The sequence below is a fragment of the Hippocampus zosterae genome, chromosome 3 (genome assembly GCF_025434085.1).
Source record: "Hippocampus zosterae strain Florida chromosome 3, ASM2543408v3, whole genome shotgun sequence".
Lineage (NCBI taxonomy): Eukaryota > Metazoa > Chordata > Actinopteri > Syngnathiformes > Syngnathidae > Hippocampus > Hippocampus zosterae.
The window spans coordinates 4,162,434-4,177,479 of NC_067453.1; the positions used below are offsets into that span (position 1 = coordinate 4,162,434).

Sequence of the window (15,046 nt, forward strand, 5' to 3'; positions counted from 1 at the left end):
TATTTTACTGATTGTGTTGTTCTACCACCACCGCGTTATAGATGCAAAATATGGTTTCTCTGTTATTGTAATTGTCATACATTAAATAAAGATACTGTATTTTAAAAGCATCTTCCACTACTGTGTCGCACAAAAGTGACGCGGTATTTTTTGTACGTAAAACCAAATATGGCGGTGCTACTGCGAGCGATACGTGCAGGAAGGGCATTTCGGGGTCTCTGCAGCGGTAACTATCCTGTGTTCCGCTTATGCACAATTGAAACAGAACTCTTCAGAAATAATTAATATGCTGTGCGTTGTTTTGGTTCGTAGTCGAAAGATAATGCTAGCCGACTCGACCGAGTTACTTAAGGTGACAGTCAAGGACAGAATTAGCTTACGTAAACATTATTGTGTTCCGATGCTGACATACCCTGACATAATTTGTAAGGTGTACCATTCTCTAAAACCCCACAAGTGATCAGATACAACGTTTATTTGATATTGTAATGGCATTCAAATTAAACTGTAAGGCATTACAGAATACAACAATCTAATTAACCCTTTCATGCACAAATAATGATAACCTGCATCAAGATTTTTTTTCAAATGGTTTTATTAGGCATGGGGGAAAAAATAACGGCAGTGGACGGCAACACACATAATTATTGTGGTTGATGCACAACTGGGACATTAAGATTATTTAATATAAGAGAAAACAACATTTGAATAGCTGTCTACTCTAGTAACCCCTGCCCCCGAAAGGGTTGGAAGAAACGGCACAAAATAAAATGTTCCCTGTTTATGAAAAATAAAATAAAAAAGCAGTGAAACAGTGAAGCCGTGAAAGATGAACAGTGTTATAGCGAGGGATTACTATAGTGACAGGCAGAAAAATCTAACATTCTTTCTCTGGATGGTAAAATGTACATACAATCAGCCTGTGTATCATTTCAGTGGTCATATTCTGTAAAATATTTTTCTTTGCTGGTTCCCTATGAGATTTTGTAACATTGAACAGGTATCTTGACTAAACAAAGCAATAGGGTCCTAAAAAAACAGTAATAAAACAAGTTATGAAATAAGTATTACATGCTGCACATCTAGTGATGTCTTAATATAAACGTAAAACAATTTCAAGCAAAGTGTAATCTCTCTCAATACACCAGAGAGAGATCTTGCATTGGGGAGACCAAGAATCAGTACGGTGTTCTCCCTATCAAATCTGGCACTCCAAACAGGTATCAGGTGTCGGTCGGGAGTATTAGCGTGTGGAGCCAATGTTCGTAGAACCCATCGTGCATAAACAAGCAATGAAATTAGAGCACCATCGATGATGTCTGTGAAATGAATGCATTGACTGGCATGAGTGCCACTTGACTGTGAGTGTGACTGACTGCTACGCTTCATTAATAAATCCACGGGAACCGAACTTATACAGTCGAACCGAACCATTTAAACAGGTTTCGAGAGCTGTTCCACCCCTAGTGTATATGCACGCATGTGAGTGCCCAAACTCACACAGCGGCGAGTAAGAGCTAGTTCCATGTTAACCATTGCGGCTCGCAGAAGGCTGCTCCGACGATATGCTGACATCCATGGTAACTCTCTGCCTCATCACAGAATCGTTTGTCAAGTGGGTTTATTGTCACCTCCAGCGCTCTTTTGAAACTTTGGAAAAAGAAAATGTCTTATGTTTTTTGAATCTCTTTACATGCATGGCATGTAAAAGTTGTTCTAAACAAGTGATGTATAGTCTGGCAGGCGACGGCAAGAAAAGTCTGAAAAGCCTGGCATCCCACCATGGCTGATGCACTACCGGAAACCCTGAATTATATGTGTCATTGAGGTGTACATTTTGCCAAATTGCTCATAAGGTCATGGTCAGGTCTCCTTGAAATAAATCCCTTGTAGTGAATTGACGGTGTTGTCCTTGCAGTTGTGGTGGCACCAACATCAAACCTTCAGCATACCAGTCTCAAAAGAGGCTTCAGCGGTACTCATCTAAGGCTTCAGGACGAATCCACATCAAACAAATACACACACTCCCCTGGTCAAGATCCAGCAACAGCTTCACAAAGAGACTCAGCTAACCCATTTGCAGATGAGTCCACCGGAGGGAGACATAGGTCAGTACTGCAACAGCTAAAAATGTAAAGTATAGTACTGTATTCATGAAAAACACGTTGTAGGATGGAGTTAAGTTTAAATTATTTTATTATTATTGTTATTAATTTTGCTTAGGTTTATGGTAGGTCTCTGAGTTAAATTGAATGTTTCCCTGTTTGTGTGCAAGTTACCAGGATCAGGGTGGAGAGCAAGATGAGGAGTATGAAACAGAGGAGCAGGTTCAAGCTAAAATCCTAAATGCTGCTTTGGAATTTGTCCCACAGCACGGCTGGACCTTGGAGGCCATGGCAGCTGGGGCTGAGGTGAGATGCAATCAACTGACAAATAATAATTATACATTTTATTTATAAGCGCCTTTCAAGACACCCAAGGACACTTTACAATCAGGAACAAAAACAATAAAACCCAGAACGGGTTGAGCAGCGGCAGTGCGGATGTGTTTTAACTTTGAACGGTTTGGATTTAAATCCTGAAAATGGAGACTCAATATTTGGGACAGAATTAGGCTGAACGTTTTCACTGGTCTGTTGCAGTCACTAAAATGAAAAGTGGACAGTGAGCCTTTAGAACATAGGTGTCAAACTCGGGTCCTGGAGGGTCGCTGTACTGCATGTTTTCCAAGTCTCCCTGTTGCAACACACAGCCCAGCTGTCTACGGGCAGTAGGTGGGGGACACCCTGAACCGGTTGCCAGCCAATCGCAGGGAACACAGAGACGAACAACCAAGCGCGCTCACACTCACACCTAGGGACAATTTCCTGTGTTCAATCAGCCTGCCATGCATGTTTTTGGAACGTGGGAGGAAACCGGAGTACCCAGAGAAAACCCACGCAGGCCCGGAACATGCAAACTCCACACAGGGAGGCCAGAGCTGGAATTGAACCATGTACCTCCGCACTGTGAAGTCGATGTGATAACCACTGGACTACTGGGCCGCTAGCCTGCTATTATGAGTGAAAATTGGATTCCAGTTTACTTTGTCTGAGCTAAAATGAAGTGACATGAAGTGAGCTTTTCAGTTAAAAAAAAAATGGAACCTTTGACAAGATGGGGCCTCTACACCAGAGGTCCCCAACCTTTTTTGCCCCAAGGACCGGTTTCATTTCTAGATACAACAAAATGCATAAAAAATACGACTCACCATCGCCACGTATTATGCAGAGTAGGCTTGGTGTGTGTGAATCTTCCGTTGAGGTAAATCCGTATTTGAAATAGGACTCCTGATACTGTCTATTAAATGTAGCCTTTTCTTTCTTGAAAGTCATAGGCTCCTCTTCTGTCTCCTGGCTGGGCCTTTTCCCCTTCCCCCCCCAAAAAATTCAAAGTGTTTTGTTTTTTATTCATTTTGCTAGCTCCTGGGTTTCATTTCCTATCAGGTTGCCGAGAAGCGCACATTCACCTGCGTCAAGAGTGACATACTGTAGACCAGGCATGTCCAAAGTCCGGCCCGCGGGCCAAATCCGGCCCGCGGTCGAATTTCATCCGGCCCTCGGCCCCTGTCATAAAATCAGTGCCGTCTGGCCCGCAGGTTGGGCGCAATGGAACACGTGTTGCATTGACTGAGGTCTCGTAGACTGGTGAGTGATGTTTCATAGAGTACTGCTTCCCTCTAGTGACTAAATGAGTAATAGCATTCACAAAATGAGTAATAGCATTTAGACCAGTGGTCCTCAACTAGAAATGCTGTCGGTCCACTTTTTTTTTTTTAATAAGACCAAGGTCCGGTCCCATGCACGGCGGTCATGGGGAGCAGGGCTATATGCCTGCTCCCCATGTATGGCCAAGCTTTAGTATGGCCAAGCTTATACAAATCAACACTCCTCACAACCAACCAATAATGGGGTGCATGAAAATAACAAATTTTCACTTTGCCAGTACACAGCAAATAATGAGAGGTATTGTGTTGAGGCACAGGAACTTGATTGTTTGTTTATTGAACATAAAACATATACAGTAATAATTTGACAGAAAATAAGGTAGATAAAAAAGTAAAAAGAAAGAAATCAGTCTTCATTCAACACAGTTATGTTCAAGGGAGTAACTTTTATTTTGTTAAGTTGTGCCTGCTTAATAATAGAAATAGCCCTTTTAGGGAAATAAGACATTTTTACTTTAACTTTGTTAAACAGTAGTCGTCTTTTTTTCCCTGAATTTAACAAAAACAAAACAAAATACTAATTTTACCAAAATAAATACTAAACGTGAAAACAAAAATATCTTTTTCATTTGTACAATTCCCCTTTTCACATCCCCTCTGAAATCACTTTAAAAATATATCAGAAGAGGAGTTAAGAACCATTTTAAATACTGACACAAGGGAGCACAGGAATGTGCTTCCACTATAGGTGAATGCAATGTCTGAGGCATGCAAATATTATTTGACGCCATTGTGATGCCCATTTACCATGTTGCGGTGTTCTGCTATTAAACAGCTGCAAAGATCCCCGGGTAGACGGGAGCATAACTGCACACAATTGAAACCTCACGCGATTCGTCTTGTGTAATTGTCTGTCTGCGGCTCTCCTAGGCTGAAGCTGTGAGCACACTGTGGCGTCGCGCATGCGTCTGTTTCCTGACACAATCATCCATTTTGAATGCGTGCGTATTGGGATAGACGCGTGCTGACGCGTATGTATGGGCACACCTTCAGTTCAGAGGAGCCAATCAGCGCATCGTATACGCTGAAGCATATGTATGGGCACACCTTCAGTTCAGAGGAGCCAATCATCGCATAGTTATCGCCGACATGCTCTGCTCAGCCAGGGTCTCCAGTGAGTCAAACATTATACACACAAAGTCGCGCTGCCGCGGTCCTCTGCATTACGTCTGTTAGTGCACGCAAAGAATACAACGGATAATTTTAACAAGCGATCGCGGTAATGTGCAGATTATAGTCCACAAATATAAAATGTAAAACGTAAAAATCACTTTATAAATTATTATTTCATACAATTTGCCGAGGGTCCGGACAGAGGAGGTCAGCGGTCCGGACAGAGGAGGTCGGCGGTCCGGTCGTGGATCGCGGTCCGCCAGTTGAGGAAGAGGGATTTAGACACTAGAGGGCATCACTCACGAGTTAACAAGACATCACTCCGTGTTTATATTGACTGATATGTCATATTTCAAATGATCCTTGCAGTTATGGATATGTGTATTGCTTGTTCATTTACCTGTTGTTCGAGTCAAAGGTTTTGTGACTATTGAAAAGTCATGGTGATACATTTTATGTTTCAAATCAATCAATTTGCACTCAGGAGACTTCTGTTTAAGAAAAAGTCAAGTGAATAAGCAGTTGCAAGTGATATACCTGTTTCAAATGAACCAAAAGAAATTCTTAAGATTGTTGAAATTAAAATAAAAATGGAAATGTGAAACAGACTGGCTTACTAAAATTTGTTGAACAATATTGTTGTCCTTTGGCCCCCCGACATTTTACCACATAAAATCTGGCCCCCCTGGCAAAAAGTTTGGACACCCCTGCTGTAGACTGATATAATAGAGAACCAGGTACCGGTAATTTTTCAAAATAAAACATCTTTCAGATTCTGAAATGAATAAAACGGAAGGAATGTAAGGTATTTATTCTTTCTGTGCGGCCTGGCACCAAATGACCTGTGGACCGGTAGCCTGGCGGTTGGCGACCCCTGCTCTTAAACCATTAAACAAGGGTGCATGATTGTCATGGAAGGAGCAAGTTGCCACAAAACGGGGAAGAAAAAGAAGAGTGTCAATATTCTGAGAAGCAGTCTCCCCTTCATTCACTGCATTATTATTATTATTTAAATATGGTACATGAAGAATGTCTTTTTAAATGTAAACTCTGGATAGAGACATGCAGAAAAATGCAGCCTGTATACTCTTAGTCCTCATACTTTAAAAAAAATATGTTTGTTCATTGGTTACCCACGAGATGTTACAAATGTAAAACGGGTACCTTGGCTCATCAAAGCAACACTCTCCTAAATAAAAGCCCCAGTTATGAAATAAATCTTACATGCTGCATTATAGACTGACCTTTTAAGATAAGATAAGATACCCTTTATTCGTCCCACACTGGGGAAATTTACAGCCTCCAGCAGCAAGAATGTATGTAGAAAGAAGAAAGAGAAAAAAACAACAAACATCTTTCAATTAAATGCAATATGAACACAAAATGGATAAATCGCAGTACTATTTACAATTTTCCTTCACATCATTTAATTATTATTATTATTATGATTGTTATTTTTTATTCATCAGCCTGACAGCAGTCGGTAGGAACGAGCGTCGGTATCTCTCCTTCTTGCAGCGCGGGTGTAACAGTCTCTGGCTGAAGGAGCTACCAAGTGCTGTCAGGGCGGGCTGGAGGGGGTGGGAGGGACTGGCCATCATAGCTTTTAGCTTAGTTAGCATCCTTCTGTTGCCCACCTCCTCCACTGTCAAGGGGGCAGCCCAGGACAGAACTGGCCTTCCTGACCAGTCGCTCCAGTCTCTTTCTGTCCCGGGCTGAGTTGCTGCCTGACCAGCAGACAATGCCATAATGGATGGCCGAGGCCACCACCGAGTTATAGAACGTCTTTAGGAGTGACCCCTGAACCCCAAAAGACCTCAGTTTCCTGAGTAGGAAGAGTCGGCTCTGTCCTTTCCTAATCAGGGTGTCCGTGTTTGTAGACCAGTCCAGTTTGTCGTTCAGAAGAACACCAAGGTACTTGTAGGAGGTCACCCTCTCTATGTCCATACCCTGGATGTTCATCGGTGCTGGTGAGGACTTTTTCCTGCAGAAATCCACAACCAACTCCTTAGTTTTCCTCGGGTTGATCTGGAGGAGATTCTGCTGGCACCAGTCCACAAAGTCCTTTGTCAGTCCCCTGTACTCCCGATCGTCCCCTTCTGTAATGAGGCCAACAATCGCAGAGTCATCGGAGAACTTCTTTTACATAAATACATTGCAATTTTGAGCAAACTGTAATCTCTTTCAACGCCCCAGAGATCTTGCATTGGAGAGACACAGACTCAGTACGCTGGTCTCGTTGTTCAGTCCTGGCACTTGGGTATAAGGTGCTACTCGCCAATCATCAACTGGCGGGTGTATCGAATGCTCCCAGAACCCACAGTGCATAAACTAGCAATGGAATTGTGTAAAAAGAGCACCATAGATGATAACTGTTAGCCGAATAATTGGCTAGCATTAGCGTGACTTGGCTGTTAGAACAACTGACTGCTACGCCTCATTGAAAAATCCATGTGAAATCGAACGTATACCGTTGAACTGAGCAGTTTAAATGGCTTTCAAAAGCCTGGTTGCCCGCCAGGCTTGTAACCTGCGAATCGGCAGGTGCCTGGGTCTTACAGCCTTAAAACATGTTTGTGTGTTTGAACCCTCATATGCAATTAGAATCGGGTGTTACATCTGTGACGTTGCACCGGCGTGCACCGGCCGCACAACCAGCAGCAGACCTTCGGCCACTCGTAAAAAGTAGTAGCTGAACCCTGCACACTTAAGTGGCTGTTCATTTTGCCTTGTGTGCGGCAGGCTAATAATGATTTTGACAACATTCAGAATTGATCATGATGAACTGGACTGCTTGTAACGGTGTCTGTGTTTGTACTAGACATTAGGTTTGTCATCTGCTTCCACTGGTATGTTCGACAATGGAGCTGGAGACCTGGTCCTACATTTCATCGCTCACTGTAATTCACAATTGCGAGAGACACTCGCTGAACAACAAAAGCAGGTCCAGTTGGGCCAAGCAGAGTAGGTGCATGCAACCACACACACACACACATCAACAATGCTGTCCAAATGTTAATGTAATAATATACTGGAGGGTTAAATTAATGACTCTCTTGCAGACCAAAGAAAACTGCTGACTTTCTGAGGGATGCTGTGGAGGCTCGACTGAGGATGCACATCCCCTACATAGAAACATGGCCGCAGGTAAAGTGTGCATCGCGACATCCCACAGCATATAATAAGCCAGGTCAATATCAGGGATGGCAATTTTCCGCGGATACGCGGGAATCCGCCGTTTTATTTCTTAAATTGATCATTTTTGTGAATCGTCTAAATCCGTTGAGAGAATTTTAGGGGGGGGGGATCAGGTTCATTATCGTCGAGTTTTCACGAGCTCTCCCGATCAGTCTTTCCATCTTCCGATTGTAAACAGCCCTGCGATTAGACGTGTATGATGTCTTACTTGTTGTGATTGGTCACCCCGTCCAGGCCACGCCCCTTTCCGCTTTTTTCATCACTACCCATTGCCATCCCTGCAATATGCTCATCATCAGAATTTTGGACCAAAGTTAAACGACTCAGATTCTTGACTTAGCTGCTCTGTCCTTAGGCAATGAGCATTCTGCTCCTGCCTTACAACATCCCTAAAAGTCTGGAACACCTTGCCACCCTAGTGGATGACATCTGGTACTATGCTGGAGACAGATCTACAGATGTGAGTTGGCCTGATCTTCTTCATCCTTATTTAACTGGATATTCCCCCTTGCTCCCCCGTCGTTAGGTCTGCTTTAAATCGATAGAAGCTGCTGGATTGGATCGGCCAATATTTTTTTTCCTGATATGCTCATTTTGTGATCAGCCGCAATGTCTTGAATTCAACGATGGCTCAATGACGTCATTGATTGGTTCTGTGAACCAAGACAGTCCATACTGATTGTTTCCCAAATGAACATTTATCTGCGGCGGACCCCTGCAAATGAATTGTGGCCGCTGCTACTAACAGATTTTGGCACTCCCTGTCAGTATGTAACTGTTGCATTACTCAGTGGCATAGCCAGAAATGTTTCATTGGGCTACCCAGGGTGAACCCATGACTCAAATACGGATGGCTGTAAATTCATACCTGGACCGTTCAACCGTGGCCCTCGGGGAGTTCTGTTAGAGGTGCTTCAGGAGTATGGCATACTGAGTCCCCATACTGAGATGGCAGAGTTTAGTCCACACTGCCAGCAGTAAGTGGGATTTTTTTCCAGTGAGGGTATGACTTCGCTAAGACTGCCCTTTGTCTCCAATTCCGTTCATAACCTTCATGGACAGCATTTCTAGGTGCAGCCGAGGCGTTGATGGGTTCTGGTTTGATGGCCTATTGTATTGCATCTCTGCTTTTTGCAGATGATGTGGTACTATTGGCTACTTCAAGCAGGGCTCTCCAACTCTCACTGGAGCGTTTCACAGCCAGGTGTGAAGCGGTTGGGATGAAAATCAGCACCTCCAAATCTGAAACAATTGTCCTCAGTCGGAAAAGGGTGGAGTGCCCTCTCCAGGTCGGTGATGAGATCCTGCCCCAAGCGGAAGAGTTTCATTATCTTGGGGTATAGTTCACGATTGAGGGCAGGAGGGAGCGGGAGATCGACAGGTGGATCGGTGCAGCGTCTGCTGTGATTTGGACTCCAACTCGGACTGCCGTTGTGGAGAAGGATCTGAGCTGAAAGGTGAAGCCTTCGATTTACCGGTCGATCTACGTTCCTACTCTCACCTACGCTCACGAGCTATGGGTCTGATCAAAAGAACAAGATCCCGGGTACAAGCGGCTAAAATTAGTTTCCTCCACATGGTGTCCGGGCACTCTCTTGAAGATAGGGTGAGAAGCCCAGTCATCCAAGAGTGACTCAAGAGTTGAGCCGTTACCCCTCCACATTGAGAGGAGCCAGATGAAGCCATCTGATTCGGATGGCTCCTGGACGCCACCAGCAGGAGGCGCGACCCAGGACATGCTGGAGAGACGATGACTCTCTCTGATGACTCTCGTCTGGCCTGGGAAATGCTCTGTGGCACTGAAGGAGTTAATTGCCAAGCTGAGGCACGATTTTTCTATTTCAGCCCCGATCTTAAAAACTGTAAACTATCAACATTTTTGCCCGCTATGACTTTTTACTTTTTACGTTTGGCAATTGATTGCTATTGAACTGAATGTGGATTTTTTGGGGGGGTGGGCGAGGTCAAGGTTCATTGAAGGTCACAAACGATCGCAGACCTTTGCAAATAGTTGTTCCTGCTGAAAATAACGCAAACACTTCCACTTTGCCGCTCACTGCACTATGGGCTTTCCCAACTTTTGCCATTTTGTGCCACTGTTCGGAAAAGCCACTCTTAAAAATATATTTTGCTCCATCTTTTCAATTATCATCATTTTTTAATGTATTTTTGTTCTAACTCATTGATTGGCGATCCCGATGGTGTAAAGCAGGGGTGTCCAAACTTTTTGCCAAGGGGGCCAGATTTTATGTGGTAAAATGTCGGGGGGCCGACCTTGGCTGACATTCTTTACATTGAACAACAATATTGTTCAACAAATTTTCGTAAGCCAGTCTGTTTCACATTTCCATTTTTATTTGAATTTCAACAATCTTAAGAATTTCTTTTGGTTCATTTGAAACAGGAATTTGAAATATGACATATCAGTCAATATAAACACGGAGTGATGTCTTGTTAACTCGTGAGTGATGCCCTCTAGTGTCTAAATGCTATTACTCATTTAGTGAATGCTATTACTCATTTAGCCACTAGAGGGAAGCAGTACTCTATGAAACATCACTCGCCAGTCTACGAGACCTCAGTCAATGCAACACGTGTTCCATTGCGCCCAACCTGCGGGCCAGACGGCACTGATTTTATGACGGGGGCCGAGGGCCGGATGAAATTCGACCGCGGGCCGGATTTGGCCCGCGGGCCGGACTTTGGACATGCCTGGTGTAAAGCTAAAGTGACTGTACGTCTTCACCCTTCAGCGCAAGAAAAGCACTTTACCTGACTGTTCGGTGGCTCTTAACCATAAACTATGATCTCCGAATATCTTAAATCAGGGGTGCCCAAACTTTTTGGACCGAAGATCTACTTTTCGATCAACTAACCTCACGGGATCTACCCTTACCGGGACGCGCACGCGCACGCGCACACGCACACGCACACGCACACGCACACGCGCACGCACGCACGCACGCACGCACGCACGCACGCACGCACGCACGCACGCACGCACGCACGCACGCACACACACACACACACACACACACACACACACACACACACACACACACACACACACACACACACACACACACACACACGCACGCCATGATGAGAAACAGCCTGAAACTGAGGCAGGCAATGCACTTTTGCAGCCTGTTAACTATAGTAGCTCACACATACAGTTTTAAAGTGCTTCCCTGGGCCCTCCTAGGTTCCTATTCTTTGCCCGTGCCCTCGGTGAATCATACACAAAGCAAACTCTGAATGAGAACAATGTCGATAAAAGATAGAGCGCAACAGCTCTGATCACAAGCTGCAATTGCAGGCTGCTGAGCGCAAACAACTTCTGGTGACGTCATCACGCGCCACCATAAATTCAAGATTTACCTGCTTTATTTTATTTTTTTTATATTTATTTTGTGAAAAGGAGACTGATAGGATGATTATGGTGCAGCGTACATTAACACAAAAATATATGTTACTAACATGTACAAAGACACACAAATGGTTGTTTGTTTTTTTTCTCCTCGACACTCTTCGGAGCTACTTGGAACCTGTTTTAGATCTACCGGAAGATCAGGATTGACATAATGGGCATCCCTATCTTCAATAGTTCAGCTACAGTCGAGTTTGTTTTGAGACTGTGTGCCAATTTCAATTATCTCCCATTTCCATCTGTTTAGATGAATTGGTACAGTAAAAGAGCAGCACTGACTGGCATCTATAACACCACTGAGCTCGTGATGCTTCAGGATTCCTCCCCAGACTTCCAGGACACTTGGAACTTCCTCGACAACCGCATTCAAGATATAGTCAACATGGCATCTTCTGCCAAACAGGTATATCGGGTTACAGTGGGGTCTTCAAAAGCCTCAAAACCGTTGAATTTATGAATTTGAAAATATTACTTTGTAGAAAAAAAAGTGTTGAACGAGTCGTGAATGTTGATTTCTGGCTCTTAAATTTAATGCTTTATGTCAGTGCTCTAGGCTGCGCCCAAATTCACAGCGTGGCGGAAACTGAAAAAAATTGGAGGTTGTTGACGTGCAACCACCTGAAGTCTGCTGTGTTTTTTAAAAAAAAACAAGCGTATGCACCACTGGCTGGGTCCCATTGACATGAATGAGAGCCGCAGATGAGGCTCCCTCGGCTGTCACGAGGCTCGATAGCCGTGGCCCCGCCCCCGGGGCGACAGCTTTGCGCGGCTGCTGGAGGCCTCGGACGAGTGTCGTAACAACCGAGCTGTGCTTTTTTCCTTTTTAACTGTACTTTTTAAATCGCCATTAGATGACAGTACATTGTGACTTGTTCTCGTGACTTTTCACCTCTTGTTGGTTCTGACAGGCCAATTAGTTGGCAGAGGGAATGTAAACAAGAGCGTGGCTGTTTGGGGCCTTGCCTTTATTTAAAAATATAGGTGCACGTGCATGTTTTCATTCAGATTCAGAAAACTTTATGAATCCCCATGGGTTAATTTGGACTTAACAGGCACGCTCTGCACAAGAAACATGAAAAACAATGACGAACATGGTATACAGTGCGAAGGGCCTGTCGGTACTCACCGTATGTACACCGAGATCTTAGTTGAGAAAGTAAACACTAGGGAAGAAGAGGGGGAAAATGACATGCTCGAACTATTCACTTCTGAGGATAATTTAAGTCTTGGAGGAAAAAAAAATCCCTGCACGTCAAAAGCATATGACAGTCACAACAAGTCACAAGACTTGACACACCTGATTCAAATGAAGAGGTTCAATGTCAGGCTTGCGCAGAGCTTGCTGATGATCTGATCATTTGAATCAGGTGTGTTGCAACAGGGAGGTCTTGAAATCGTTACAATCTAATAAAAACAATGTTTTTAAAAGTTGATTAAAAAATAAATTGTGTGGTGCGTTTACAACTACCATGAATGCACCATGTTGCTTGCGTGGCAAGGATGTAGCATGTGATGCTGCCGTCCCCAAGCATCCTTTAAGCTCTTTGAGACCCCTGTTGCTGTTTACTGTAAAACTAAACACAACAACAAGATTTGCACACATTATGTATTTGAATGCAAAACATGCTTCATTTTTAAAACATTGCGAATGCTAAAGTAAGTAGAAGACCCCAATCAAATGTGAAATTTGCATTGACTTTAGAAGTAATATTCTTTCAAATAATGAATATTCACACACAAATACCGTGGAAAGACATTCACACTCGTAAGTTAACACTAAGCAAAGGCTTGTGCCTTTTTCCTCCCAATCTATGAAAAATGGGTTTCTACAACAAAAAAAAAAGAGTGGAAGAGTGGGAACCCTGTCTCACCAGACCGTAGTTTCTGACTGAACAGTCGGACAATACTTCAGATGAATCCACAGGATTGACGCTCACTCGACAAGAAAACAGTCAAAGTTGTGCATAGAATGCTTTGTGCAGTGGTGTGCACTCAAGAAAAAAAATTATATGTATTTTTCTTATCAGTAAATTTGCAAATCCACAGATGCTGCACCGTATGTATGTGGGAGTCCACTGTATACATATCATATAACTGTGAAAGAATTCCTTTCTAGTTTAGAAAAGAAATTCGTTCAGCCAGCCAAATAAATATGTAAGGCTCATCAGAGAGAAAAACACAATTCATTCACATATTAGTTGTAACTAGTATGTTGTTGGTTCTTCAGGTGCAGTCAACAGGCACAGCAGTGGTGCAAGGACTCATGGGGGCTGCTGTAACCGTAAGTCTTCTGAGATGCTTACCATTTGTATAGAACACACACACACACACACACAAATCACACCAGCAGTCAGTTTTCAAATCAATTTTAAGAGAGGATTTTTCACGAAGTGAAATTGTAATGGCGTGAATTGTCCGAATAATCAAAATTGTTCTTGTTTTGCTTGTGCCCGCAGCTGAAGAATCTCACCGGGATAAACCAGAGACGATGATTCAAAACGACTTGACTGAACAGATCCCAACCATCTTCATTGAACACGAAATGGAAATTATATATTCAAATATATTTATTCTATATGGCCTGGTATCTGTGCATTTCTTGGTCATTTGCAGGGCAAGAACTTTTGTCGTTTTGTTCGACTCGCCAATATTAACTCTTCTGTTCTGACCATTTGTCTTCAAAAATACAAATACTCAGTATTCAAAACTGGTTTTATGTTTGTCAATTTTTCTTTTTTTAAAGTTCTTGACGGTTGTCAGATTGAAAATATTTGAATAAGAAAAAGTGGATTTTCATTACCAAGTCGTTGAGCGCTTAATCCTTTTCCCCCTTTATAAATCTGCTTGTATAATCCCTTACATTTCATTCTGGCAATCAGCAGCACAATAAAAATAAAACTCACAGAATTTTGACACAGTCTGGTCTTTGCATTTATGTCTTTTGATCGCTACACTTAATAATATAAATGCAACCCTGTTGCTTTTCCTCTTTTTTTCCATGAGCCCACTGAAAGATCTCCTCAAAGAAGATAAGACTTTTTCCAACAAAGTACAAACAGCCAATGTATTGTGTAACAAAATGCAGGTGTTTACAAATGAGTCTTAAATTGGATTTGAAACATCAACTGAGGTAGCTGCTCTAATTTCCATGAGTCGGGCATTAGAGAGCACTAGAGCCCGAATAGAAAACGCTTCATAACCTGCGGACTTCTTTTGGGCTCTCTGAATCACTAAAAGACCAGCGTGTTGTGAACGAAGCGTTCGGGGTGGAACATACGGTGTCACTAAGTCAGCAAGGTGCAAAGCCGTGTACTTATTTTATAAATAAGTAGCCATCCATTTTCCAAACCGCGTGATCCTCACTCGGGTCGCGGGGGGAGCTGGAGCCTATCCCAGCCGTCTTTGGGCTGTAGGCGGGGGGGCACCCTGAATCAGTTGCCAGCCAATCGCAGACGAACAACTATCCAAGCCCACGCTCACACCTAGGGACAATTTAGTGCGTCCAATCAGCCTGCCATGCATGTTTTTGGAATGTTGGA

General features: G+C 43.3%; 2 protein-coding genes across 2 annotated transcripts in view; both read left to right on the top strand.

Moving 5' to 3' along the window:
- LOC127597709 (uncharacterized) overlaps positions 1-9,369 on the top strand; it is a 113,602-nt gene extending 104,233 nt beyond the window's left edge. The window contains exon 4 of the mRNA XM_052060956.1: positions 9,348-9,369. The gene's annotated coding sequence lies outside the window, so the exon portion shown is untranslated. The remainder of the gene's footprint in view (positions 1-9,347) is intronic.
- On the top strand, positions 112-14,420 carry coq9 (coenzyme Q9 homolog (S. cerevisiae)). The gene is made up of 9 exons (XM_052061009.1): positions 112-226; positions 1,919-2,108; positions 2,276-2,411; positions 7,701-7,843; positions 7,942-8,026; positions 8,433-8,537; positions 11,755-11,910; positions 13,735-13,788; positions 13,964-14,420. Exons 1-9 carry the CDS (start codon positions 169-171, stop codon positions 13,997-13,999), a joined length of 963 nt encoding a protein of 320 aa, XP_051916969.1. The 5' UTR covers positions 112-168; the 3' UTR covers positions 14,000-14,420.
- Positions 14,421-15,046: the final 626 nt, after the last annotated feature.